Below are 25,596 nucleotides of genomic sequence, written 5' to 3'. Positions count from 1 at the left end.
GGCCCCTAGCTCAGCTTCTTTGTCCTTGAGGTGTTCTGTTGACTGTAATTCAACTGAATGAGGCAGCCCATTGTTTCAGGTGGAGGATAAAAGGCTGTTTTATTTTATTTATGGGTGTGTGGGTGAGAAAGAAAGGAGGCAGAAACATAGGTTTTAGCCCCTGCTGAGGGGCAGATGAAGGACACCTACACACCAAACACAAGACCCGTTCATGTGAGTTACAATCGGACACTTGACAGGATGGCCCAAGCCGGGTCCTTGCTTTTCTGGGAGCATAGAGGAGGCAAAGTATGCAGTTCTCACAGCCATGCTGAAGGAATCAGGGGAATGGGCTAAACTTAGGATGAATGAGACAGTTCAGTCATTTATGGCACATTGCCATGGCTGAGAAAACTCCAAAGTGACTGGAAGGTGACTGGGGTACAACTGAGGAAAGACAGTAAAAGATTAATACAAGACTATATGCACAAGAAAATAGATAGAATTTAAATTTCATGGGAAGATGTGATTAGAAAACCTGAAAAGGCATGTTTTAAAGAAATGCTGATTTTTTTATTTTTATTTAAGCAATATTAAAAACTATGTGCTGAATATGTTGCTGCAGGCGACTTAATCTAAAAGCAAAATAAAGTTGCTTGAACAACGAAATTGGCTGCCAAAGTAAGCAGAATCAACTAGAAAACACTTGGCTTGGAGAGCATATACCTATGCCGAGGCTGCACAGTTTGTTAATTTCATATTAGAAAATGTTTTAATTCTGCATCTGATCTCTATAAGTAGACATGAGACATGTGGGATACATGTACTGTATTAGGAGCAGTTAAACAGAAAATAAGAAAAATATAGTTTCATGATTTTGTGACCCTAAACATAACCTGTTTGTTTGGGTGTCTTGACATGAGCCTACCTACACACAGGCAGTGTAGATAGCTGGAATGATTCAAACAGGAGTGGGACATGCGTGCCTCAAAAACGTAGACATGGCGTTACAGCTCTAACCCAGAGAGAGTCACCCAGCGCTGCAGTTCCCCTCAGCTCTGTGGAACCTTGGAGCATCTTTTAGATCATTCTTTTGGTTTTTCAGCCTGAAAACTCCACTTTCATTTCCCTTGTTTTCAGCAGCATGTAGTTGGTTAAAGCAAGAAACCTCTGAAGTGACTCTATGCCACAAACAGTATAGGTGTAGCAAGGTGTGACATCACTCAGTACTTTGCATTGAAGCTGGTTTGAAGCTTGGGTCTCGCTGCCATATTGCCTTTGCCCCCCTACCTCAGACTGAGCGCTAACTTACTGAAAGCACCTACCACACCTCGCCCTGCTACCTACAGAACTAAAAAATGTTGTAACCCTGCAACTACCAAGTGATTTCAGCTAAATGTTAAGACAAAGCTGTATTTGATAACAGTAGTGTCAACTTCTCTCAGTGTGTAAAGTACTAAACGTTCTACCTGTGCACCACTGACAGAAAAAAACAATTAGCAGATTAGCTGGTGAACCACCTAATGCAGATGTATACATACCAGTTTAATGCTATTGTTAGCTAAGCTATGCTAAAAGGCCAGGAATCATAACCAAGACAGGTTCAATGTAATGATATTTCTGTTTATTATACAAACAGAAGCTCTGAATGTCCGACTTCAGGAGTGTTAGGTATTTTTAGTCAGATAGAAATTGGATAGATACTTTATGTATTAGAAATGTTTAGTGGAGATAGGATGTCTAGTTAGACTGTTAAATGCTTAGTCATGCTTATGAGTTTCTACAGGGTACATCTGGTCAAGGATAACTAGAGAAAAAAGTTGATGTCTGTCAGCAGACAGGGTGTTTAATATTATTATTACGACGTGTATAACTGTAGCCTTAGCCATAATATGTTCTTATGTTTAAGTCACGACATGTTACTAGAAGTCTGTGAGAATGTTTTTAGCTACACACCACTTAATCAACAGACACACACACGCACATTGATTTGCTTCATGTTTTGACTACTGCTATGGCCAGCTGCAAAGCTGGCAACAGAGACATCTCGGTTGACGTTTCTGTGTAGTATGGGGCTAGCCCAACCGAAGGGATATAATGTATAGGCCTGGTGGGTTCAGGGTCTTTCATCTTACATCTGCCTGCGAGCAGTTTGGAGGTGCAAGATACCTGAGCGTGTAATGTTAATTTTACCTGTGATCCTTTGAATAAATCAGCACTGTTTTGAAGTTACTTGGACTGTCTCGTCTCTCAGAGTTAGCATGGTAAGAAGAACCTCAGTCCTTCAGGAGCAAAGGTGAGCCAACTGTGAATTACGCCTGTCAGTCAAGGCCCATACGATAGACATTCAAGCTTCCTATACATCCTAAAATCTTATTAATGGAACAATAACTTATTATTATGGCCTATAGGTTGCTAGCTAAGCTGAAGGACTCAGACTATCAGAACTGTTTTAGGTACTTTATTTATAAAGAGTACAAAGAGAAAGAAACTCAGGTAGGGTGAGTGGACTCCAGAGAGGTATGGTGTCTCTCTCTGTAACAGGACAATAGTTGGCCGGTGCTGTGTGCGAAGACTTAGGGGCTGGAGCCTGGATGGTCAGATATGAGCCGGCCGGTGGGCAAGGTAGCACTGGCTAGGCATATGAAGCTCATGTAAGCAGACAGAATGAGACAGCACGAAACTGCACAACTGATATTGGCTTGGAGTACAGGCTGACCTGGATGGTGTGCAGGGAGCTGAGCTGGTAGAAGAAGCTGGGTAGTTAATCCAGGGTTGGCTGGCCAGGAAAACCAAAAGCAGAGCTGGGCAACAGAGCAGGCGAGGAGCTCAGCAGGTCGGGATGGAACAGAGCTTGGACTCTTGGAGTCTTAAGGGGAGGTTAAGCGAGCAGAAAATTCTCTTGGCTGGGATATCGAAGGCCAGCCAGCAAAATGTTGTGAGGACAACAAAAGCTGACCGGCAAAGGAAGAAGTAGCAAAGCCCCAGCTAAATACTTTGGAGCCTAAAGGTAAATTGGCTGCAGCTGAGCCAGTGACTCCCAGCCATGCCTTATAGCTCAACCAAGCTAGTCCAAGGGGAGAAGTGTGGCAGATGATGACATGTGACCTCACACTTATAACATTATTATCTGTACACTTATTAGAGGGCCCAAATAAGCATTTGCGACCATAATGCCTCACAGGAAAAAAAAAAAAACTAGTTGAATGGGAATCAGTTGGAGTCTGGATGATTTGGAGCCAGTGTCCAGCGGCAGTCAGTGGCATTGCATTTTGTGGCTTTAGTCTGGTAGTTGCTGCATGTTCTCTGCCCCCTGCCCAGTAATAAATGACAGACAAACAAATTAGCAACTTGCTAAAGTGGAGCTTTTAGAGCTGACCACTACTGGTGTTTTCCCCACATGTGGCTATATTCTATATTCTGCTATATTTTGTATTTTCTGCAGTTAACAATACGCAATTAAATGTGCCAAAGAATGGGTGAGCATTTGTATGGAACCTCAGTATTCAAGTTAAAGGTAGTGTTGGTGATTCCTTCTAGAAACAGTTTTGGTTACATTTCTTGAATTTCTTTTTTGATCCTGATGGCAATAAATACATTAAATGCACTGACAATATAAAGAAAAAAATAGTCATCTGTGGTGGCAGCAGGACTGAAAAAAAAGCATGATCAATAATTTTACTCATCCCAAGCAAAACCATTGGATGGCCTACCTGCCTGTCAACCTACTTCCTACTTGCGGGCATGCTGTCCTTTTTTTCAGTGTGCGAACCAAGAGTCTCTCACAAGGCGTTGCAGTTGCAGGCAGATGTGTTACCACTCTGTTTTACAGCTATAGCTAGCAAAATATGGCAGAGAAGGTCCCCACAGCAGCTTGTATTTGCAAATGGTTTGTTACAGGCCAGGCCTTCCCCTTTAAGACATGCAGCCTTATAAGGTGTAGGTATTGTTATTGTTGTTGTTGTCAGAAGTCGCTGTCTACAGTGCGAGAGCGAGAAGACCGCCACATGGAACAGACTCCTTTTACATGCAGCCACAGGCGGGGAAAACACCAACAGCGGTCAGCTCTAAGTTTATAGATAGGATTGTAATGCAGTCAACTGGGCATCAAGGCCACATGCAATGTTCGTGTTACTGAGACAAAATTAAGCTTTTGTTTTGAATGGTGTTAGCTGGCCTCCTTCTTCACTTCCACTGCTGGAAAAGCCCGGACCTCTTAGGCTAGTTACAGGCTATGAGCCAGGACTAAAGCAGTTTAGCCATGAACCAGAGGTCCCCAACTAGCTGCCTGCAGATCCCAGTGGGTAACACAGTATTCCAGACAGTCACAACTAAAAAGAAGTTAGATGCTGCAAGAAGTAAAACCAGAATTAACATTGGTGTGGCTATTTTACGATGACGACAACTGAGAGAACAAAAGGGGCTAATGAATTGGTAATTATCGGTTTTGTTTTGTTTGGGGTTCATTTGTTATTTTCCTGAAATATGTAAGTACATAGTAGTCAGCCAGTGCACGTTGCAGTGTGCATTGTGTTTTGGAGGAGTGGCTTTGGAGATACATCAGAATGAAAGGGTAGGATTTCCAAGGTTGTCCACCTTCAAAATGGAGCTTCCTCTTGCTGGTTTTTCCAGGATCGCCAACCCTACCTTTAAATGATGTTTTGAGCCACCATTTGGAGGAGACCAAAACAGAACTGAAAGGAGAACGTGAATAATTGACTCAGTGTTGTCAAACCACTAGAAACACGACTACAAATGAATGCTAATGTTGCTTTGTGTACGTTAGTGACTACCGCTCTGTGAGGTGATAATACTGTATGCCACTGCCTCACATGTTTAGAAATTAATTAATAAAACTTTCAATTGCTATTCTGTAAACAACATATTTTCTGTTCATGATAACAGGAATACATTCTCAATTTATTCCTGTTATCTCATCTATGGCTTGGTTGGGGGGCTTGCTTCATGCAGTGCAGTTAACAGTGCATCAAGAAAAGACCAGCTCACATCTTCTGGGTACAAATTTCATAAGCTAGTGTTATGCGAATCATTTGCTGTAGCTGCTGACAAGTTTGACATAGACATTCATATATCAATTAAGCAATAAAGAAATTTCTATTATTTTGCCAGACAGCAAATCGCATTGTATGCTACCTATTCTGAGTGATCTACACTGAACTGGTAGATATGGCTTCAGTTTTTAGATCACCAACAAAACAGGATGTCAACAGTCAGAAAAGTATGGGTCAAATCCACAGTGTGCTGTAGTAGACAGACTTATCATACTTAGAAGTTCATGCAGTTGCTACATTGATCCCATAGGTTTGGGATGGAGTGGTTTACATAGGCTTCTTCAAGTGTGTGGAGAGAAGGGGAGTTTGTGTTCTTCTCAGGTCTTGGTGTCCTGGTTCAGAGAACCTCCCACTGACAAGGACACGAAAGCAGTGGAAGTGGCATTCATCAAGAAGTGTCACATATTTTGATGTCTTTTTTTGGCAGAAAAGGTCAGCGCATGTTTAAGCATCTATTTTTTTTACTGCAAAGTTTTGTATATCTGTGCATCTATATCTTTCCCCTCTTTTCTGGCTCCCCATTCGCTGACTTTTGCTGTTACTGAACAGATTCCGTATACATGCAGTAAAGTATCTAAAGTCTGTCCTCATTCTCCCCGTTTGCTTCCTCTGTTTACTCTGCTGTCTGTTGTTTGGAGTTCCATTATTGCTCTCTGTCATTCTCTGTCTTGCTTTATTTCTCCATCTTTTCTCTGCACTCAGTTGGCCAGCCTTCATGTTTCTGTTCAGCTCAAGGTCTTCTCTGCTCGAATAAGATGAGGAGGAGAGCCCTTGAAAACTTTCAAGTGCTTTGTGCTCCTACACATCCTTGGCAGCTCTGCCTCACACTGAGCCTTGAACAGAGAACCTGCTCAAGGTTTTTGTCTTCTTCATACATTTTTAGCTAAGCTGCCTTTGTTCACCATTTGATAAGTCACACAGTATTTATTTTATACTGTGTATCTTACCAGATATTGATGAGCGCAGAGTAGCTTGCACTGTTGAATGACTGAACTGATAATATGTCACTTATAGCACTTAGTTACAAACATCACATTTTGCTTGCCCTCAGTACTCCTTAAAGTACTATGAAACACACAGGCATGGTTGTCAGATGATTTGTTTTAGAAAGATACAAAAATGATCTGATGCAACGTCCCATCCCCCACCACATTCTTTGATCAGAATATATGTTTCAGATGCTGACAATCCAACATGAACGTTATTTGGATCACACTGAGATTTGAAAGATACCATGAGGATTTTCTTTAGAAACAGAAAAGTTAAATTCACTGTTACTCCCCAGTACACAACGTGTATTCATGAGAGCTAATAAATGTGGTTAGTGTATTTCCTTCCACATAAAAAATTTGCAACTTTTAAAAATATCTTAAAATGTATATTTTTTTTTGGAGGAGAGAGAACTAAAAACAGCATGTTCTTAGAGACATGATGACACAAATGTGTATGACAGAAATGTTGCCTACATAAATGTGCATCCTCTTACCTGTGCCTATGTATGATTCAAAACAAAAGAGTGACCTGCTCATAAACGTTTTGGTCCATAGCCCATCTAGGGAACTCCACAAGGTATTGCAAGAGGGTCTAGTAAGACTGAAAACAAACTGACACCATAAGCCACGCCTAACTGCTCTTTGCTCCTCCTATCACGTGTTGCTTCCTAGTAACAACGTAAACTACAGATGCATGGTTGCGACAAACTGTACAAAACGCAGCCTCCGGTCTGAAGCTAGCGTTAGCTGACTAATGAGTAAATATGGCACTTCAGTAGGATTCTCTGGTTACTGCTACCCTGACACAAAGCACAGCCACCCTCTCAAACTTCACCCAGTATGTTCCACTCTCTCCAACTATGTTAATTGCCACACAAAGGACAATAAAAACTCTGGACCTACTGTATGCTAATGCCAGGAATGCATACACTCCCGCCCCTCCCCCTCTGACCACAGACTGCTCTCTCTGTGGAATTGATTGTGGGAGCGATATCTTGTTCCTGATTTCTCTGAAATGCTACTGTCTTGTTTTTGGGTATTCTTGATTTGTTTTTCAGAGATCCTTTCAGAGAGTTCTTATGGTGTCTGTTGTTTAGTCTCTACTGCTGTTGATATACGGGGCTTTGTGGAATTAATTGTGAGAGTAATATTCTTGTTCTTGATTTCTCTTAAGTGCTATGTTTTGTCTTGTTTTTAGGTGCCTTTGATTTGCTTCTCGGAGGTCCCTGTGGTGTTTTGTTGTCTGCTCTCTAATGCTGCTGGAAGACTGGAATTTCCCCATTGTGGGATCAATAAAGTCTTACCCTACCCTACCCTACCCTAATGCTATGCAAAGTTTGAATTACTCCCATTAATTAAAGTTGCATTAATTCAATCCAAAAGTTAAATCATGACCATGCTAGGTCACTAATGTCACCAAAACAAACACATTAGCTGTAGATGCTAAAGCATCCAGAAGGTAGAACACCACATCTACATCAACTTTAAGTCCTCTATCCACTTTTAACACTCTCTATCTCTATTGAAAACACGAGAAGCGAAGACAGGAGAGGACTGTATAAAATCAACAGAAAGTTTACTCAAAGTCTGGGCACAGGTGAAGTGTTACAGCACTGGGATCACAGAGACAGAGCTTACGCAGGAAATCTGTTCTTTGAATCACGAGTTAAGTTTTCTCATTACATTTATCTTCTTGAGCTGGTCCGCACTGGACAGAGGTACAACATTTCACATTTCATAATCCTATTGGCCATGAAGGCTAATTCTCAGTTCTTTTGACCAGGAACTCAGAGAGACGAAGCGGACCACTTGGATATATAAAAAATAACCATGCTGGTTTATTCAAATAATCACAGGTAAAATTAACATTACATGTCCAGGTAACTTCCACCTCCAATACTGCACGCAGGCAGATGAAGAATGAAAGACCCTGAACCACAATAGGCCTATACATTTATCACTTCGGTTGGGCTACCCCCATACTACACAGGGACGTCAAACCGTGGCGTCACCTGATATGCCAGCTTTACAGCTGACCATAGCAGTAGTCAAAACATGGAGAGAATCAATGTGTGTGAGTGTTGATTAAGTGGTGTGTATCTAAGAACATTCTGACATGACATCAAGTGACATGTCATGACATTAAACATAAGAAAATATTATGATTACAATTACGGTTAAACATATCATAATAATAACAATAATCATCCTGCCTGCTGACAATCAAACTTTTTCTATCTAGTTATCCTTGACCATATGCACCCTGCTAAAAACCCATGAGAATGACTAAGCATTTAACAGCCTACCTAGACATCCTGTCTCCACTAAACATTTCTAATACAACAAGTATCTAACCAATTTCTATCTGACTAAAAAAATACCTAACAGCCATTTGGCATGAGCAGGTCAACCCCTGTCTCCGCCTGCTTACTGAAATGTGATCTAAACCAGGTGTGTGCGTGCGATTTTCAGGCGGCAACTTGATCAATGAACACTGAACGATGGGTTGTCTGCACTGCAGAACCCCTGTGTGTGTGATGCTATTGCAGGACCTAGTGAGTATGCTAAACAGGCCAGGTGGTCATCTCAGGTTGTAGGCCCCCTGTCTCTGCAAGATGCCACTTGACAAAGCAGAACTTGGAATATGCTAAGCGGGTCTAGGTGAAGGTGCAAAACAGGCCAACAGGTCTTTGTTAAAATGTAAAATAGGCCATCTGGTTACTTAAAGATACAGGCATCCTGTCTCTACAGAATTTGCAGCATACAGTTCCAAAGTTTCACTCAGTAGAATACAGCAGTTATCAATACAGTTTTAATATGTATAAGCAAGGAGAAATAAAGGTACAAAAAGTAACTAAAGCTTATAAAGTAACTAGAGCCTATAAGAATCAAATCTTACATCCCAAAAAGTCAAACTGGTGTTAACCCTAATTTTGGTCTTTCTTTGTCCCACTATCCCTGTGCAACAGAACGTGACCTTTTCATTCAGGCAGGATGCTTCAGACTTTTAGCAGTGAGAGGTCTTCCATGGCTGGCTGTTTGAAATGACTACTTGTGCTTTGAAAAATGCTTTTTAAAACCTTCTTTAAGTGGCAGCTGGAGCTGATTTACAGACAGGACATTGAAAACACAATTTAGAAAGCTGGAATAACAACAGAAGGGCTGTAGGCAATAGAGTGCGATGGAGCAGGGTCATGTAGCTGAGAGACACCATGTCCCATCCCATTTCACTTGATTTATCAGACATTGAGTAAAATCTTAGTTATTGCACCTTTAAGTCCCAAACAGGTCTGACCTGGGAACACTGAGAATGCACAACAAATAGGACACATTCATTTTTACTGGCATTCTCTCATTTCCCTGCAAACCAAAATGAATAATCAGAATAATCTAAAAGACACGAAATCAATAAAATTCGATATACTGTATATTGGCTTTCAATTTTTGGATGAAATATAGCTACATATAATTTTGGAAGGCCACAAACATTTCCTTCACATAATTGTCTGTGATACCAAATGCTACTTTTTTTCTTGCCAATTTCTGTGGTGTTTATTAACAGTGCAATTTCAGGCAAATCCTGTGAATTTTAAAGTTAACCAGAGACTTCCCTGTGTTCATTATTGAAGCCCCACCCATCTGGCATTCCAAATAGATTAAAACAAACTTCCCAAAATGTTAAAAGCTGATAGTACAGAATCCAGGGCTGAAGTCCACTCACAGCTTCTGCTTATCTACAGTATCGGTGACCATGGGTAGTTCTGTCTGAAGGCTAATGAATAGTGATTGGGTAAACAGGTCACTGGACAGGGCACACAGAATACACGCTTGTAATGCCACCTTGTCAGGTAGAGAAAGAGACTAAAACTAAGGTTAAGAAATTGAGATACAGCAAGAGATGAGAATTCAAAATGAAACCCAGGTGTCTAGCTCCTCTCATTTTGCTGTCTCCATCTGTCTTTTCCTTTTTGCCTTTGCCTCCACCACACACAACTCACACATCTTCCCCACTGCCTCACACACTTTATTCATATCTCTTTCCTACAATTTCTCACCTTCTCTCTCCCCCCACATTGCTGTCAGATCTCTCTCTGCTCTCCTCCATCTGTCTCTGTGTCTTTTCAAAGCCCTTCCCTGCCTCCCACCCCCTGGTGTCTTCTGAGCTAGATTTCCTCAGCTGATCTACCACGACCTGCATGTTCCTGAGGTGTTAGAGAGGATCCTGTGAGGAGTTTCTCTTTTGCTATTCTGCATGCATGTATTTATTTTGTGTTTTTATGAGTGGGTACACGTGTATGAAAGTGTTTGTACGTGGGTGACTGTGTGATGCATTCTTAGCATTTCTCCTTATTAACCAGTCGTTCTATTGCATGATCCAATTTTCCTCCACTGGGGCCTCTCTATCTCCAGCTCGATCTTTATAATATAGACACAAGAGGAGCTTTGTGCTTTGTAAGAAGTAAAAAGCCTTCATATTAAACTGCTTAAGCACACCACAGTATCACTTACACTTCAAAAGTTGGAGTATTAGTATTACTACTAAAAAACAGGACAAAGCTAAGATTGGCAACGCAAAAGCAAGTTTCAAAAAGCAAGATAGTACTGCTGGCCTTTTGTTTTACATGCAGTTTAATTTTGCATTTTGAATTTTGTTTTTGTGTTTTTTTTTAACAAATATGTTGGTAGCAGGAATTCTGTGTGGTGTTGGCTATCTGGTCTTCTATCAGTCAAATAAACAGTCAGTCATACTCGATAGTAGACTTCAAGTGGAACGAAATTTATTGGATATTTCAAACTTTTTTAACAAATAAAAAACTGAATAATTGGGCGTGCAAAATTATTCAGCCCCTTTACTTTCAGTGCAGCAAACTCTCTCCAGAAGTTCAGTGAGGATCTCTGAATGATCCAATGTTGACCTAAATGACTAATGATGATAAATAGAATCCACCTGTGTGTAATCAAGTCTCCGTATAAATGCACCTGCACTGTGATAGTCTCAGAGGTCTGTTTAAAGCGCAGAGAGCATCATGAAGAACAAGGAACACACCAGGCAGGTCCGAGATACTGTTGTGGAGAAGTTTAAAGCCGGATTTGGATACAAAAAGATTTCCCAAGCTTTAAACATCCCAAGGAGCACTGTGCAAGCGATAATATTGAAATGGAAGGAGTATCAGACCACTGCAAATCTACCAAGACCTGGCCGTCCCTCTAAACTTTCAGCTCATACAAGGAGAAGACTGATCAGAGATGCAGCCAAGAGGCCCATGATCACTCTGGATGAACTGCAGAGATCTACAGCTGAGGTGGGAGACTCTGTCCATAGGACAACAATCAGTCGTATACTGCACAAATCTGGCCTTTATGGAAGAGTGGCAAGAAGAAAGCCATTTCTTAAAGATATCCATAAAAAGTGTCGTTTAAAGTTTGCCACAAGCCACCTGGGAGACACACCAAACATGTGGAAGAAGGTGCTCTGGTCAGATGAAACCAAAATCGAACTTTTTGGCAACAATGCAAAATGTTATGTTTGGCGTAAAAGCAACACAGCTCATCACCCTGAACACACCATCCCCACTGTCAAACATGGTGGTGGCAGCATCCTGGTTTGGGCCTGCTTTTCTTCAGCAGGGACAGGGAAGATGGTTAGAATTGATGGGAAGATGGATGGAGCCAAATACAGGACCATTCTGGAAGGAAACCTGATGGAGTCTGCAAAAGACCTGAGACTGGGACGGAGATTTGTCTTCCAACAAGACAATGATCCAAAACATAAAGCAAAATCTACAATGGAATGGTTCACAAATAAACATATCCAGGTGTTAGAATGGCCAAGTCAAAGTCCAGACCTGAATCCAATTGAGAATCTGTGGAAAGAACTGAAAACTGCTGTTCACAAACGCTCTCTATCCAACCTCACTGAGCTCGAGCTGTTTTGCAAGGAGGAATGGGCAAAAATTTCCGTCTCTCGATGTGCAAAACTGATAGAGACATACCCCAAGTGACTTACAGCTGTAATCGCAGCAAAAGGTGGCGCTACAAAGTATTAACTTAAGGGGGCTGAATAATTTTGCATGCCCAATTTTTCAGTTTTTTATTTGTTAAAAAAGTTTGACATATCCAATAAATTTCGTTCCACTTCATGATTGTGTCCCACTTGTTGTTGATTCTTCACAAAAAATTACAGTTTTATATCTTTATGTTTGAAGCCTGAAATGTGGCAAAAGGTTGCAAAGTTCAAGGGGGCCGAATACTTTCGCAAGGCACTGTAGCAGTGGGCTTATTGCATTTACTAGGTAATACATCTACCAAAAGGTTTAAATTAACTTTATTTACACAGTTTTAATTATGCTTTTATGAAACCTCACTGACATGAGCTTCTGTCAAGTATTTCACGAGTAACCTACCCCAAATTACTGGTATGTGTTGTGAGCAAATGCTAGCTAGCTGGTTAGCAAAACTGCCAACAAAACTATGAGAGTGTAGTTTTTTGTTTTGTTTTCACATTACTTAGGCATTTGTTACCTAGTTTGTTATTTTAGTGTAGACAGACCTAACAGACAGTTTATGTACCTTGCTATTGTCAGGTGTGAACATTATTCTCAAAATTAGCCAGCTTGGGATGGATGTTGTCTGCATCTTTCCAACTGTAAAACTTAGCTGTTAGCTAACAGTCAGGGATGGCGAATTGCAGAGTCCTTTTTTTTTAATTTTGGAAACACTCTTTTACCCTTCCACTGTTTCCTTTGCTTTTAACTTGACATAACAAGGAAAAGCAGCTTGTTTAAATTAGCATTTTCCTCTTTCTGGTTTCACTCTTTCTTTTTAGTGTATTTTATTTCTTTTTCAGGCTTTCTTTATTCCTTTAATGGCTATATTCCAAACCTCACTTCTCATTTCCCTTCCACACCCTTAAAAGTTTGGGCTGTGGAGTGCAATGAACACCATCTCACCACATAAAGAGGGCATTGCCATCTGATTCACCCCATCTGGGAGAGACTATGGTGTGGCTTCTCTGCCCAGGGTTTGTCCTGGCTGTCAGCATGGAAACTCTGGAGCATGGCTAAATTTAGGCTCTACGCTACTCTGTTAGTGCTGAATCCTGGCACAGGTGAGATCATTGCCTGTAGTGAACTGTAAGTTGGCTGGCCTACTTACTTAACCCAAACTAAGGCAGTCAGCTTGTAAACCGACACTGTTCTTTTCCTCACGCTGAGGTTGCGGCTGCTCTGGAAAGCAAAGCTGTTGTTTGGTTGCCTGGGCAGAACTCAGCTGAGGTGGTAAATGGGCTGAAAATACCACTGGAACATTTACTGTTTCTGTTAAATATAAAGCAAGGTTAAAGACTTGGCATGAATGAAGGGCAGTTCTTAGAACTGGTTAGTTTTTGTTTAATGTAATCGTGGTTGGCCCTCTTGTTGTTTCCCATGCCTTTAAAGCTGGAAGTTAATGTGAACTAAAAATAAAGCATCATCTCTGGGCCAGAGCCTGTAAACAACAGCATGTGAGGTGAAAAGCAAAGGCCTTGCCATTTTTTCATTCTCCTATACCCTTGTTTGCCCACTGGGCCTATTCTGTCTCTTTAAGGTTTTCTCATTGCTTGGTTTATCAATTTGATTAATGTATTTTTAATGACTGTGTTTTAAGTATCCAGTCTTCTGAACTTCAGCATCACTACCTCTGCTGAATTTGAGACCTGAGAGAGAGAGAGAGAGAGAGAGAGAGAGTGTGTGTGTGTGAGTGTGTGTGTGTGTGTGTGTGTGAGAGAGAGAGAGATGTAGGTATGGATTGTTCCAGTGATTTGACAACTGCTTTTGCCTGCCAAGGTTCTCCTAAAGCAGGCGAGGTTTTGCTCTGGCATGGTGTTAACACGATTGATAAACTGGCTCATGAGTCTTTAACTTGTGTCAGTGTGCCAATAAATTTAAATGACACAGTTCTGAAAATTATTCCCCAGTGGTGATTAGAAATAATGAAAAGATTAGTCGATTAACAGAAAATAAATTGAAGGTTCTCTGCAGTTTCATATAGTAGGCAACCTGCCTTGCCTGAAATGAATATACTGTAACTAAATTCTGCTTCCATCAGAAGAAGTTAATAACATTTTCAAATATAACACAGCAATAGTGAAGCATTTAATGAGTGAGGTAATTGTTTAAACAAGCTTCAAGATCTACTTGATTCAACTTAGGAAAAGTTGATGCATTTGGAGATTTATCAAGCAAAAATTCCAAACAGTTTCTGGTTCCATTTTCTCAAAACTAAAGTGTGCCTGCTTTGGTTTGTTTCATATTATCTTAAATTGAATCTTTTTTGATTTGGAGTGTTGGTTGGACAAACCATTTCAAGCAATTTCAAGACATTACCTTAGAGACTGGAAAACTGATGTTCTTTTTCACAATTTGTGTGCAAATAATCACAAAGCAATGGAAAAATGTTATTTGTTTTTTAAAAAGACAGGAATTCCAGAGAGGGATCCCATTCCATTAAGGGTCTTTCCCAGCCAAAGCCAATCCCTGGAGCCTTGTTCCAAAGGCCACAGCAGGCTTTCAGCCTGGGATCAGTGAATGTGCAATAAGCCACTGTGGACAGACAAAAGTCACCAAGTCCCTGCACCTGTTGTCTTATTGAAACTAAGGGGTGCCTGGATTGCCACATAGGGCATAAGTCCCTGCTGTGTTGACATCTCCAGGAAAAAGCTCCACTTTTTAGACACTCTACTCCCACACATGCACTCACTGCATAAAAGCACGCAGGATATCATTTTCCATCCGAAGCTAATGTGCCAACTCTAGGCAGCGAGTTGTCCAGATCTGGTGCCACAGTGCCAGTTTATATTTAGAGGCACAAGTGTGAGTGATTGTGGCTGAAAAGAAACACCCCAGGCTCATCTCAGACATCTGTCTCTCTGAAACTGGATACTGCAGGACACTAATGCTTGTTCAGACTTGATTCATGTGCTCCATTAGTTTCTACCCTTCTGTCTTTAGGATTTGGACTGATAGAGAAAGTCAAGCTCCATTTAGATGGACTGCCAAAGATTTGCACATAGTATTTCTTCTTGAGCTGGAGTTTCTCAAAAAGAAAAAAGGGGCTTAGATGGAGATGGCGGTTCCCAGTAGTAACTGCGAGGAAGCATGTTTACATCATGGAGAGAGAATACATGTTGGCTTTATCATTAACTGTATGTTTGCTTGCAGACACCAGTGGAACAGCAACCCTAGTGACCTTATCATGTCACGCCTTCAGAGCAGTGAGAACATGCATGCTGACTCTATGGCCTATCACTCTCTATCACCACCTTGCTGTGGAAATGGCATGAGGATCACATGGCTGCCTTGTCATGCTGGTCATGAGTTGTTCCAGAGGTTCAGTGCCTGCGTGTTTATTTCCATTCTATTCCGTTCCACTACCGTGAAGCCTGGGGTAAACCCTCACAGTCACATGACCACTGACAGGAAGTGAGGCATCAATCCCATGTGCAGTAACAGTATGGCATCTCCCAAGATTATGCCAACTGACTCTGACAGCTCCTTATATGGCGGCTCTATTCTTAGCACATGTGCATGATATGAAGAATGCGCTGCTATTTGTCTCATTCTGAGCACAGTCCTACACTGGCCCAGTCTTTCCTCTCTGTGTACATGTTTCATGTTACTGTAACTGAAGAGAGCCTTTATGGATTATACTGTATATTGTAGTGTGGAGATAGAAATGTTGTGTTGAATTGGATGCGACTGGGTAACTGGTTGAGAGGTTGCTTTGTGATAGAATGAGTCATATCCGTCTTGGTGGCCTGGCCTTTTATAAATTGGTTCAAATTTGGCCCAAGACTAGTGCTGAGAGTTAATCAATTGGTCAATCAACAGAGACCTATTTCCACAGTTTTGATAATTTATTAATCCTTTGTGTCATTTAAGAAGCAAAAATACAAAACATTAGTAACTTGTTGTGTCTGTTCAAATGTGAGAACATAATGCTTTTCTCTGTTTCATATCAATGAGATGTAGATTGATTATCTCTGCATTTTGAGGTGTTGATTGGACAAAACAAGTCAAATTGGGCTCTGAGGAATTGTGATGGGTATTTTTTAACTATTTCTGACTTTCAGTAACTAAACAGTTAATTGATTAATTAATTAACTAAACAACAGATTAACTTAATGTGCAGATTTTCACAGGTCCACTTGGTCTGTAAAGGCCTCATCTAAATCATAGTGAATGTAATGAGTCAGGTCAGGTGCAACATCAGGTGTGTAAACATTCAGCTAAACATCCAGTGAGTCTTAGAACCAAACAACTAACTGATGAGATCTCAGAAATGCCCACACTGTCATCTTTATCAGTATCAGTCATGGACAGAACCACCATTTTAAAGCTCTTTCACAGAACCGTGTAATCCAGATTGAACCAGCATCTGTTAAGTGCTGAAAGCAAAGGCCATCAACAAAATCCTGGTCTCCCTGGCTGAGGTGTAATGTGTAAGTAAATCTAAAGTGAGCAGTAAACATTACATCATAGTAATCAGTAGTCGCTCTGACAGGCTATAAAAGAGCCTCATCCTCTTGCTTTTTTTTAACCTGACTCCTAACATTTACACCAGTGGTCCAGAGCTGTGTAGAATCATCCAATCACATCCCTTCACAACTCTTCTTCACACTCTCTGTGCTGGTTACCAAGGAGACAGTGAAGTGAAGTGTGGGAAGTGGAGCAATGGTTTGGCATGAGTGTTTTTGTTTTTACTTAATGTATTTCTTTTCTTTCTGTTTTGACTTCCTGGGATTGGAATATTACCACCTGGACTAATGAATATGTGATTGTCATATTACAAGTGAATACGGCGGCACAAGTGCTGAGCTTTCACCTTTGGTGTGCGGTGTGTGTGGATGCGTGTAGAACAATGCTGTCATAGGCTCTGTCACCTGATCCTCGCTGTCCCACCTGTTTTCATCATTTTCTCTCTGCCAGTAATTCCATAATTCCCGGCAAGATGTCAGCATTCTTCCTTGTGCCAGTAATCTGTCAGCAGTGACAGGAAAGTGTGTATTTTAGGCTGAGCTGCAACTAAATGGAGGCATTTTAAATAACCTTAATCCAAGTGGGCCAGTTCAGGAGAACAAGAGGGGCGGTGCAGTCATGTAGTATTGAACTGTGAGAAAAAGTCAGCAGACTGAAGCCTTAGAGGTGCTTTTGTCCATTCCAGTTCTTGCACCTGAACACACAAATGCACACACACACACACATACACACACACACACATAGAGCCATACAGCATGCAGACACAACTGCACACTGTTTAGCGTTGACGTTTTCCTCACATCACAATTCACCTTTTCCTTCACTTTTGTTAATAAAACAGCAAAAAAGGTGCAGTCACATTTTAAAACTACTGCAAGTCCAGCTTCTGTGCTAACTATTTATTTTCTGGTACATCACCCTTTTGTCCCTGTGTGTCTCTCAGCGGGTTGTAAATTTAGCGGGACTTTATTTGGCTCAGGCAGCATGGGTCCACAGAGCTTGGTCTGCTCTACATTTTGTGCTGTCACAGCAGCAGAAGTTATTGAATGGGTGGAGAAACCCGGCAGCTTAGGAAAAATCTTTGCAAGACAGACCATGAATCTGGATTGTGGCCTGTGTAGCATTGATTCTCTTGTTCCTGGTGTCCTCTAACTGTCCATCCAAGTGGAACTGGGTTAAAAAAAACAATGGTAGGGTGGATGCACATTGACAGATGGACAGAAATGGGATCTGGGGACCGGTGTGTCAGGATGATGCATTGGGGATTTGAGTGTGTGCGTCTACATGTCTCCATACATCCAGAGCTCTACCAGGATGTTTGCTCACTTCGCAACCCCCCAGGGTTTCTTACTACAAATACAGATGCAGCTGATGTCTCTTCTTCTTTCCTGTTAATTATATTCCTTTCTGGACACCCCCAATGCATGCATGCATATAGACACACACACCTACTCTCCATCTCTGATTACTGTAGGAAACCATTTGCTGCAGTGCTGTGCAGTCCGTCCACTAGCCAACTGCATCTTTCCTCTGCTTTGCTTTTACTTTCTCCCTGATCCTTCTCTTGAATGATTTATTTGAAGGGTGAAACTAGCTAAACACAATAGGGCTGACACACTCTACTATAGCTCCTGAACTCTGCTGTATCTCTCTCTGTTCCTCTTCTCTCCTTATTCTGTTACCTTACTTTGTCCCTCTCTTCTTTCTGTCTCTACCTCTTTCTTTCTCTATCCTTCCTCATTCTCTTTCTGCCTGTACCTCCAACTCCAGTGTCAGCACTTCTGCGCTCACCATGTTAGTGTCGCTGTGCTTTATGAGTAAATCAGAGCTCACTTGACTCCTGTGAGCCACATAGCTTACTGAGCCACTGCTGTTGCACTGCCCTTGGGACCAAAAGTGTGTTGACTGGCTTTGATTTTTAGAATATGTGTAGGTATGGGACTAAATACATTTCCAAATCAAATGCTGCACATCCATTTTGAAGGGAAAAGATGTTAAAGAGTAAAGTATTTTTTATTTGTCCATAGGAGTCTTTCAGTTGCCACATGAAATAAGTCATACTTCAAATTTAAGGAATACTATTGCTTTCTTTATGAGAGTAAAATAAGACATCAGTGTCATGTCTTTGTCTTAAGCTGGTGTGCTAGCTAGCGTAGCCTGAAGACAGCTAGCTGCATGTGTCCAAAGCAGTGATGGACAGTGGTAATGTCTTATTGATGTAGCTGATTCTTTTCTCTGTAACAAGTATTGTAGAATTTTGACTTTAGTACATTACAGTTACTTATCCAAGCAGCTCTTTACTTACCATGCATTTTGTTAGGGACATATGTATAATTGAATGCAGCCAAGTAGCCCTGCCTTACCATCTGTGTTTATCAAGCTCATGATGTTTCAGGTTTTGGTGAAATTGTCCGAAATGTATAAATTCTATTTTGTGTTTATTACTGAGGTCATAGTTAAAGGTGGTGGTATTGTACTAGATTGCATTTTATTCAGTGATGTCTCTATATTGTTGTTCTCCTTTATAGACATAAAGGGTTCAGAATACTAGGAACACTTCTGAATATAAACACATACAATAAACATAATTGAATTAGTAAATTCTTGAAACATTATGTGCTTGATAAAGGGCTGTTGTATTAGATTGCACTGCAAGTGTCCTTAATAAAGTGTTCAGTGAGTGAAAACTTATTTGTTCTTATTTAGAATCAGATAAAAAGATCAGTACCACTTTTGTTTCTGTGCAGTAAGTATGGAGCTAGAGTAGCTAGTCTAGATAATTAGCTTAGCTTAGCACAAATACTGGAAACAAAGGGAAGTCCTAGCTTTGCTTTGTTCAGTAAAGTACACAAGCAACTCTAAAGCTCACTGTTGAACATGTATCATGTTTTTTTTTTATTCTTACACAAAACCAAAATGTAATGAAAACTGTAGTTTTAGAGGGAGTTACATGCTGGAACTATTTCTTGACAACCAACAGCTGATCTGTCTGCCAAGCACTGGTACTGTAGGCATATTCCATCTCTATACTTAACATGTGAGACATGAGACTGAAATTGATTCTTATCTCACTCTCAGAAAGAAAGCAGATAAGCTAATGTTGTACATAAGTAGCAAAGCAATACAGCTAAAAACAGCTGTGTCTCCCATTTATTCTACAGATGCAGATACTTGACAAGTTCCCAATTGAGGGAGGGCAGAAGGACCCAAAGAAGAGGATCATCCCATTTCTTCCAGGTAATAAACTTCTCCTGAGGCCCAGTTATCTGAACAGGCCACCATATCAATAATGTATGGCGGGCACTCTCAGGGCGTCAATAAGAGATGGCTACTGATGCCTGCCTGCACTAAGTGTGTTTGCTTAAGTGTACATATACTGTATGTATAGATGTGTGTGCTACCATGTTACTGCTGACAAGGCGTTATCTTTGACTTTCAGATCTTTTCCTGTATATCTTTGTGTTTGTTTTGTTTTAGTGACATTTTTATATTATTTCTAATTGACCTTTCAGTTATCCATGTATTTGATGGTCAAAGGCATACATAATAGGGATGTACAATGTGCATGTGTGTGTCTTAGTATTGATTCAAGTCATGCCACAAATGCTTGTCTCTCCTGCTGTAAGTCGTCACCTGACATCCAGGCTCATGGTGACCCACAGTGCTGCGTTGCAGTTATCGATGATGCTGTCTGTGGCATTTCAGTGTCCAGAGCAGAATGGCTGACAGTGATTCTCCTAATCACACTGGTGTCTTGTGTGCGACCGTGTCTGTGAACGCCTGTATGTTTGTCATATAGATTTCTGTGGATTAATGTGTACTTAGGGAGTGAAATGCTGCTGTCTGTTTACAGCAGTTTAATTTGGTAAATGCTCAGCTTAAGCCCTGTGGCCAACACATGGTCTCCACATTTACTGTACCTATTCTGTCTCCTCTCAAGCCCTCCTCTTCCTGTTAGTCCTTCTTGACACACACTCACAGACAAAACCAGACATCCACCTACCTCTTTTCTTACAATTCAACAGAACAGATTCAAACATTATTGACTGTCTATTTTTGTTCGAAGATGCTTTTTCAGGATAACTCCTCCACTCTTCCAGTAAGACAGTGATAGAATCCAATAAAATGCATGGCAATATTTTGGATAAAGGTGGGCGATTGATCACAGATTTTTCCAGACAAATATTTAGGAATCACCAACCCGTTTCACTGGCAAATTGGTGTTGCTTGGTACAGGGTATAAGCTTGGCTATAATAGTGGAATTTGAATGTCAGTGTCAATTATTAAATAGTGGTTACCTTTCAAATGTAGGTATTCAGTTGTCTAGAGCAATTCAGATGGTTATGGCAATTCTTTACTTCCATGTAAGGCTGTGTATAAAACCTCAGTAATTTTTTGGTACCAACTTAAATGGGTTTGTGTTGAAAACTGCCATACAAAAGCTGGTATTAATGGCGGATGAGATTCATCATGTTCTTTAGTTATTCTTTGACCAGACAGCTCCTGATTTCATTCACAGGGTATTTCAGTTTATTTTTATTTTATTCAGGAAAATTTCTTATACTGTTGCATGTGTTTAGAGATCGCTTCACATTCAATGTTGGGCTCTTTTACTGAATGAAAAAGTTTAAACAAAAGTTTATATTTCTCAAAGCAAGGCAATGATAATACGACAGGATACGATGTGATGCACTTTATTGTCCCCTTGTTGAAACCTTTCTTTGGTAGGTGCATTTCAACATTTTACACAGTAAAATAATTGTATAGACCAAAATCCATCCATAAAATGACCTGTGCAATATGAACAATATAAACATCAGCTTAAAACACATTGCAACATTTCACATCTTAATGCATTTTAATACGGCTTACATCTGTCTGCCAAGCACTGGTACTGTAGGCATATTCCATCTCTATCTTATTGCTCAACAAAACATTATTTTGTTGCATTCTTTAAAACAGCCTTTTTAGTGCTTAAAGAAAATATCAGTTCAATTCAGTTTTATTTGTACAGTGCCAAATCACAACAAAAGTCATCTCAGGGCACTTCACAAATTAAGGTCCAAATGAAGGACATGGGATCAGTCAGGCGATATGCTACAGTGGCAAGTATGCAAACCTTTTGTAATGTCATGGTTTTCTGCATTTTGTCATAAAATGTGATCTGATCTTCATCTAAGTCAAGAGTACTGACAAATATAATTTGCCTAATATAACACAAAAAAATTCTGATCTTTCATGTCTTTATTGAGAAGAACCATAAAAACCTCATAGTGCTAGTGGAAAAAGTATGTGAACCCTTGAGTTAATTACCTCAAAAAAGCTAATTGGAGTCAGGTGTTAGCATACCTGGAGTCTTGTTAAGAAAATCAGTTTGGAGGTGTGGACTAGAGCTACTTTGACAACCACTCAAACCTTTTGAGTTTGCTTCACACAAGAAGAATACAATATGCTTATGTGAGCCATGCCTCGCCAAAAAGAGCCTTCAGAAGATCTATGATCAAGAATTGTTGATTTACATAAAGCTGGAAAGGGTTATAAAGTGATTTCAAAGACTTTAAAAATTCACCAGTCTACAGTTAGGCAAACGATCTACAAATGGATGCACTTTGGGACTGCGGTTACTCTACCAAGAAGTGGGTGCCCAGTCAAAATGACCCCAAGAGCACAACGAAGACTCATAAATGACTTAAAGAAACAACCTCAAGTGACAGCCAAAGATTTGAAGGTGTCATTGGAACTGGATAACACCTATGTTCATGAGCCTACAGTACGTAAAACATTGAACAAGCAGGGTGTCTATGGCAGGACGCCACGAAGGAAGCCGTTGATTAAAAAAAAAGAACATTGCTGCATGCCTGATGTTTGCAAAAGAGCACACTGACACTCCACAGCGGTATTGGCAAAATGTTTTGTCGACTGATAAAATTAAGACTGAACTATTTGGAAAGAACATGCAGCACTACATCTGGCATAAAAAGGGCACTGCATATCATCATGAAAACATCATCCTGATCGACCATAAAGTATGGTGGAGGAAACATCATGATTGGGGCCTGCTTTGCTGCATCAGGGCCTGGCCAGCTTGTAATCATTGAGGGGAAGATGAATTCCCAAGTGTATCAAAAAATTCTTCAGGATAATGTGAGCAGTTATTAATTCCAGGGGTTCACCTAATTTTTCCACTACCGTTTTGAATGTTGAATGAGTGTCTTCAATAAAGACATGAAAGATCAGAATTTTTTTGCACATTATATTTGTCAGTACTCTTGACTTAGATGAAGATCAGATCACATTTTATGACAAAATGCAAAAAACCATGAAATTCCAAAAGGTTCACATACTTTTTCTTGCCACAGTATATGCTCCTCTAAGCATAGACTGTTTGTGTATAGATTGCAGGGATAGATATTCAGTTTTCCCTGTGATCTTCATAGCAGTCCTGACAAGGTGGGCAGCCTGATTTTCGACTGCACTGAGAGTTTACCATAACAAGTCTGTATCCCATATCTTATTTGACTTTCTAAGACTGCTTGGTAGACCAGAAACATAAGTTTTTGGTTAAGCCCATATACACTTAGCTATTTCCAAAAGTGCAACCTCTGCTGTAGGCATAGGATATCTGCATGGTTTTTCCAGGTAAGCATATCATAGAAGAAGAAGCTTTATTTATTGCAGCTTATTTATTGCAGGCTGAGGGCCCCGGCGTGCATACACACCATGGGGGGGTTCAGTGTCTTGCCCAAGGACATTTCGACTGCAAGTACCGAGATTCAAACCTTGGTACACCAGGATACGTATAGGAACATACCTGATTAATGGGAGCGTTATAGATAATTACTGGGCTGTGCTCACCCACTGCCTTAGGGTCAAATCCCATCTCTTCAGATTTCTTCACATTCAAAGGAAGATGGTTAGCATCACACCAGCATGCAAAGTTATCTTTCTCTGAATAATCAGATGAAATATCACTGTCTCTATGGAGTAAACAAAGAATCGTAGTATCATCAGAAAAACATAGGGTGGATGCACACACTCTCGTTAGTATACAACATGACGAGTAGTGGAGAGCTCACACAGCCCTGAGGGGCACCAGTGCTGACTGATTTAGGATCAGAGAGGCTGTTATTGACCTTCAGTACTGGACGTGCTTTGTCAAGCAAGAGAAATACCATTTAAAAATAAAGGGGTTGACTTTAATCCGATTCATTTTTTGTATTAATATGTGGAAGTGAACAGAAATAAAAGCAAAACAAAAAAATCAACAAAAAGAGGGTATTGTTTTGGTACTGATAGGAAATGGAGTACCAATAGGGCATTGGTATCAAATCATTTCAAACAATACCTAAAATTTCTCCCAAGTTGTTTATAACTGCTGTGCTTCACAGTAAAGTACACACAAACCCCAGTCATCATCCAGTCAAATGCTTCTGTTTAATTGCACCTTCATTCATCAGATGCAATTAAAAGAAGAGCATTACGCATAAGGAGTATTGCTAATGTGCTAATACTATAGCATATTTTCTGCAAAACTTCATGCTTCTACAGGCTGTATAAGCCTTGTCAGCAAACCCCGATGGTAGTTAAAATATAATAGTTTTGGAAACATTCTTGCTAACAAGGTGAATGCATAACATTATCACAAAGTTTGTTTTTGATCGTAAATAACACCTTAAAAACAGCTGATTATGCAAGACATCATTTTACGCTTCTGAAACAGGATGAAGTGCATATAGTTTGATTGTAGGGGGCTGCTGTTGTTGGTGGTTCAACTTTAATGATCTCCATGAGTAGGCTGAGCCCTAAAATGTGTGACCCATGAGTGTATATGTCTTGTTTGTGATTTAGAAAGCCATGTCACAGGCAAAGGTCGTGGAATCCTGGAGCCTCAGCGTGGTGCTGAGATTGGTTGGGCTCGCTGCCCTACATTATTGACATCCTGTGGCAGACCAGGGTATTACATGCAGTGATCTACACTGCAAAATCATGTTAAATTTGTTGTATTTTTAGAGAGGGCTCTATGCATGTGTCAAATATGGCTTGCTCTTTTCTCCTTTTCCATTCCATCTATCATCATACCCTTCCTTTGTTTTCATTTACCTTCTCCCTCATCTCCATTTTCATTCTCTTCCTTTTTCTTCATTTCAGGCAAAATCCTGTTCCGGAGGAGTCACGTGCGAGATGTGGCCATGAAGCGGCTGCGTTTCATTGATGACTACTGCAGGGTAAAGAGGCCTTACTGTAAACATCCTAGTTCTCCCATCTGACTCTGGGGAATGTCCCCCAGTCTGTGAGGGGTCTAAGGTCACAACCTGTACTGTCCTTTCACATGCTTTAAACATGGGACATGAGGCTTAGACACAGTTGTGGACATGGAAGAGTTCCCAGGGAGTACTCACATTGAAGAGCTATGTATTAGTGCTATTCTGAGACATCTGAAGAGCCTGTAATGTGCTCTGACACTTGGTGGGGAAATGTTGTGATCTCTTCCTACAGTTGAAGGCTGATTATTTTCAACCTAGTTGTGCTTTAGACTTCACTAATAAACCTATCCTCTTATTTGATACAGTTAGGAAACTAAGCTCTCCTCCAAATTAGTGTCCCTTTCCCAAAAGCTAAAAGAAACTTTGAAAGCCTTTTGTCATTCTCTAGTTCAATGGAACGTCACCTTATCACTTCCTATTCTCTCTCTCTTATTAGTTTTTTTATTTATCCCATATTCAGATTCTTTCCTCACCATGCCTTCCCCATTTCCTTTCTTCCTTGGCACAAAGCCTCACTAGCAGTAGGGGGGAGGGTGCATTACACCAGATGTGGGTTCTTATGTGTGCCCCTATACACACGGTTCAGGAGCCGTATTGTTGGCCTGCATTAGGAAAAGGTAGCTACAGTATAGCAGCTCAGTAATTAGGACCAAAAGGAGTTTAAAAGTTAAAACTAACTATACACATCTGAAATGACCCTGATTCTTTGCCAAACATAAGCAATGCTTTCTAAAAAGAGAACTTGGCTTCCTAATTACCCAAATAACCTGAAGC

The 25,596-nt window shown here is 40.5% G+C and overlaps 1 protein-coding gene across 1 annotated transcript in view; it reads left to right on the top strand.

Annotated features, from left to right (window-relative positions):
- Window positions 1-25,596, top strand: part of sh3pxd2aa (SH3 and PX domains 2Aa) — a 126,310-nt gene that overhangs the window by 19,834 nt on the left and 80,880 nt on the right. The window contains 2 exon segments of the mRNA XM_020594229.1: window positions 19,719-19,794; window positions 24,707-24,783. Of these exon segments, the coding sequence (XP_020449885.1) occupies window positions 19,719-19,794; window positions 24,707-24,783 (153 nt within the window).

The sequence above is a fragment of the Monopterus albus genome, unplaced genomic scaffold (genome assembly GCF_001952655.1).
Source record: "Monopterus albus unplaced genomic scaffold, M_albus_1.0 scaffold22.1, whole genome shotgun sequence".
NCBI lineage: Eukaryota > Metazoa > Chordata > Actinopteri > Synbranchiformes > Synbranchidae > Monopterus > Monopterus albus.
This window is presented reverse-complemented; position numbering and strand designations above follow the sequence as displayed.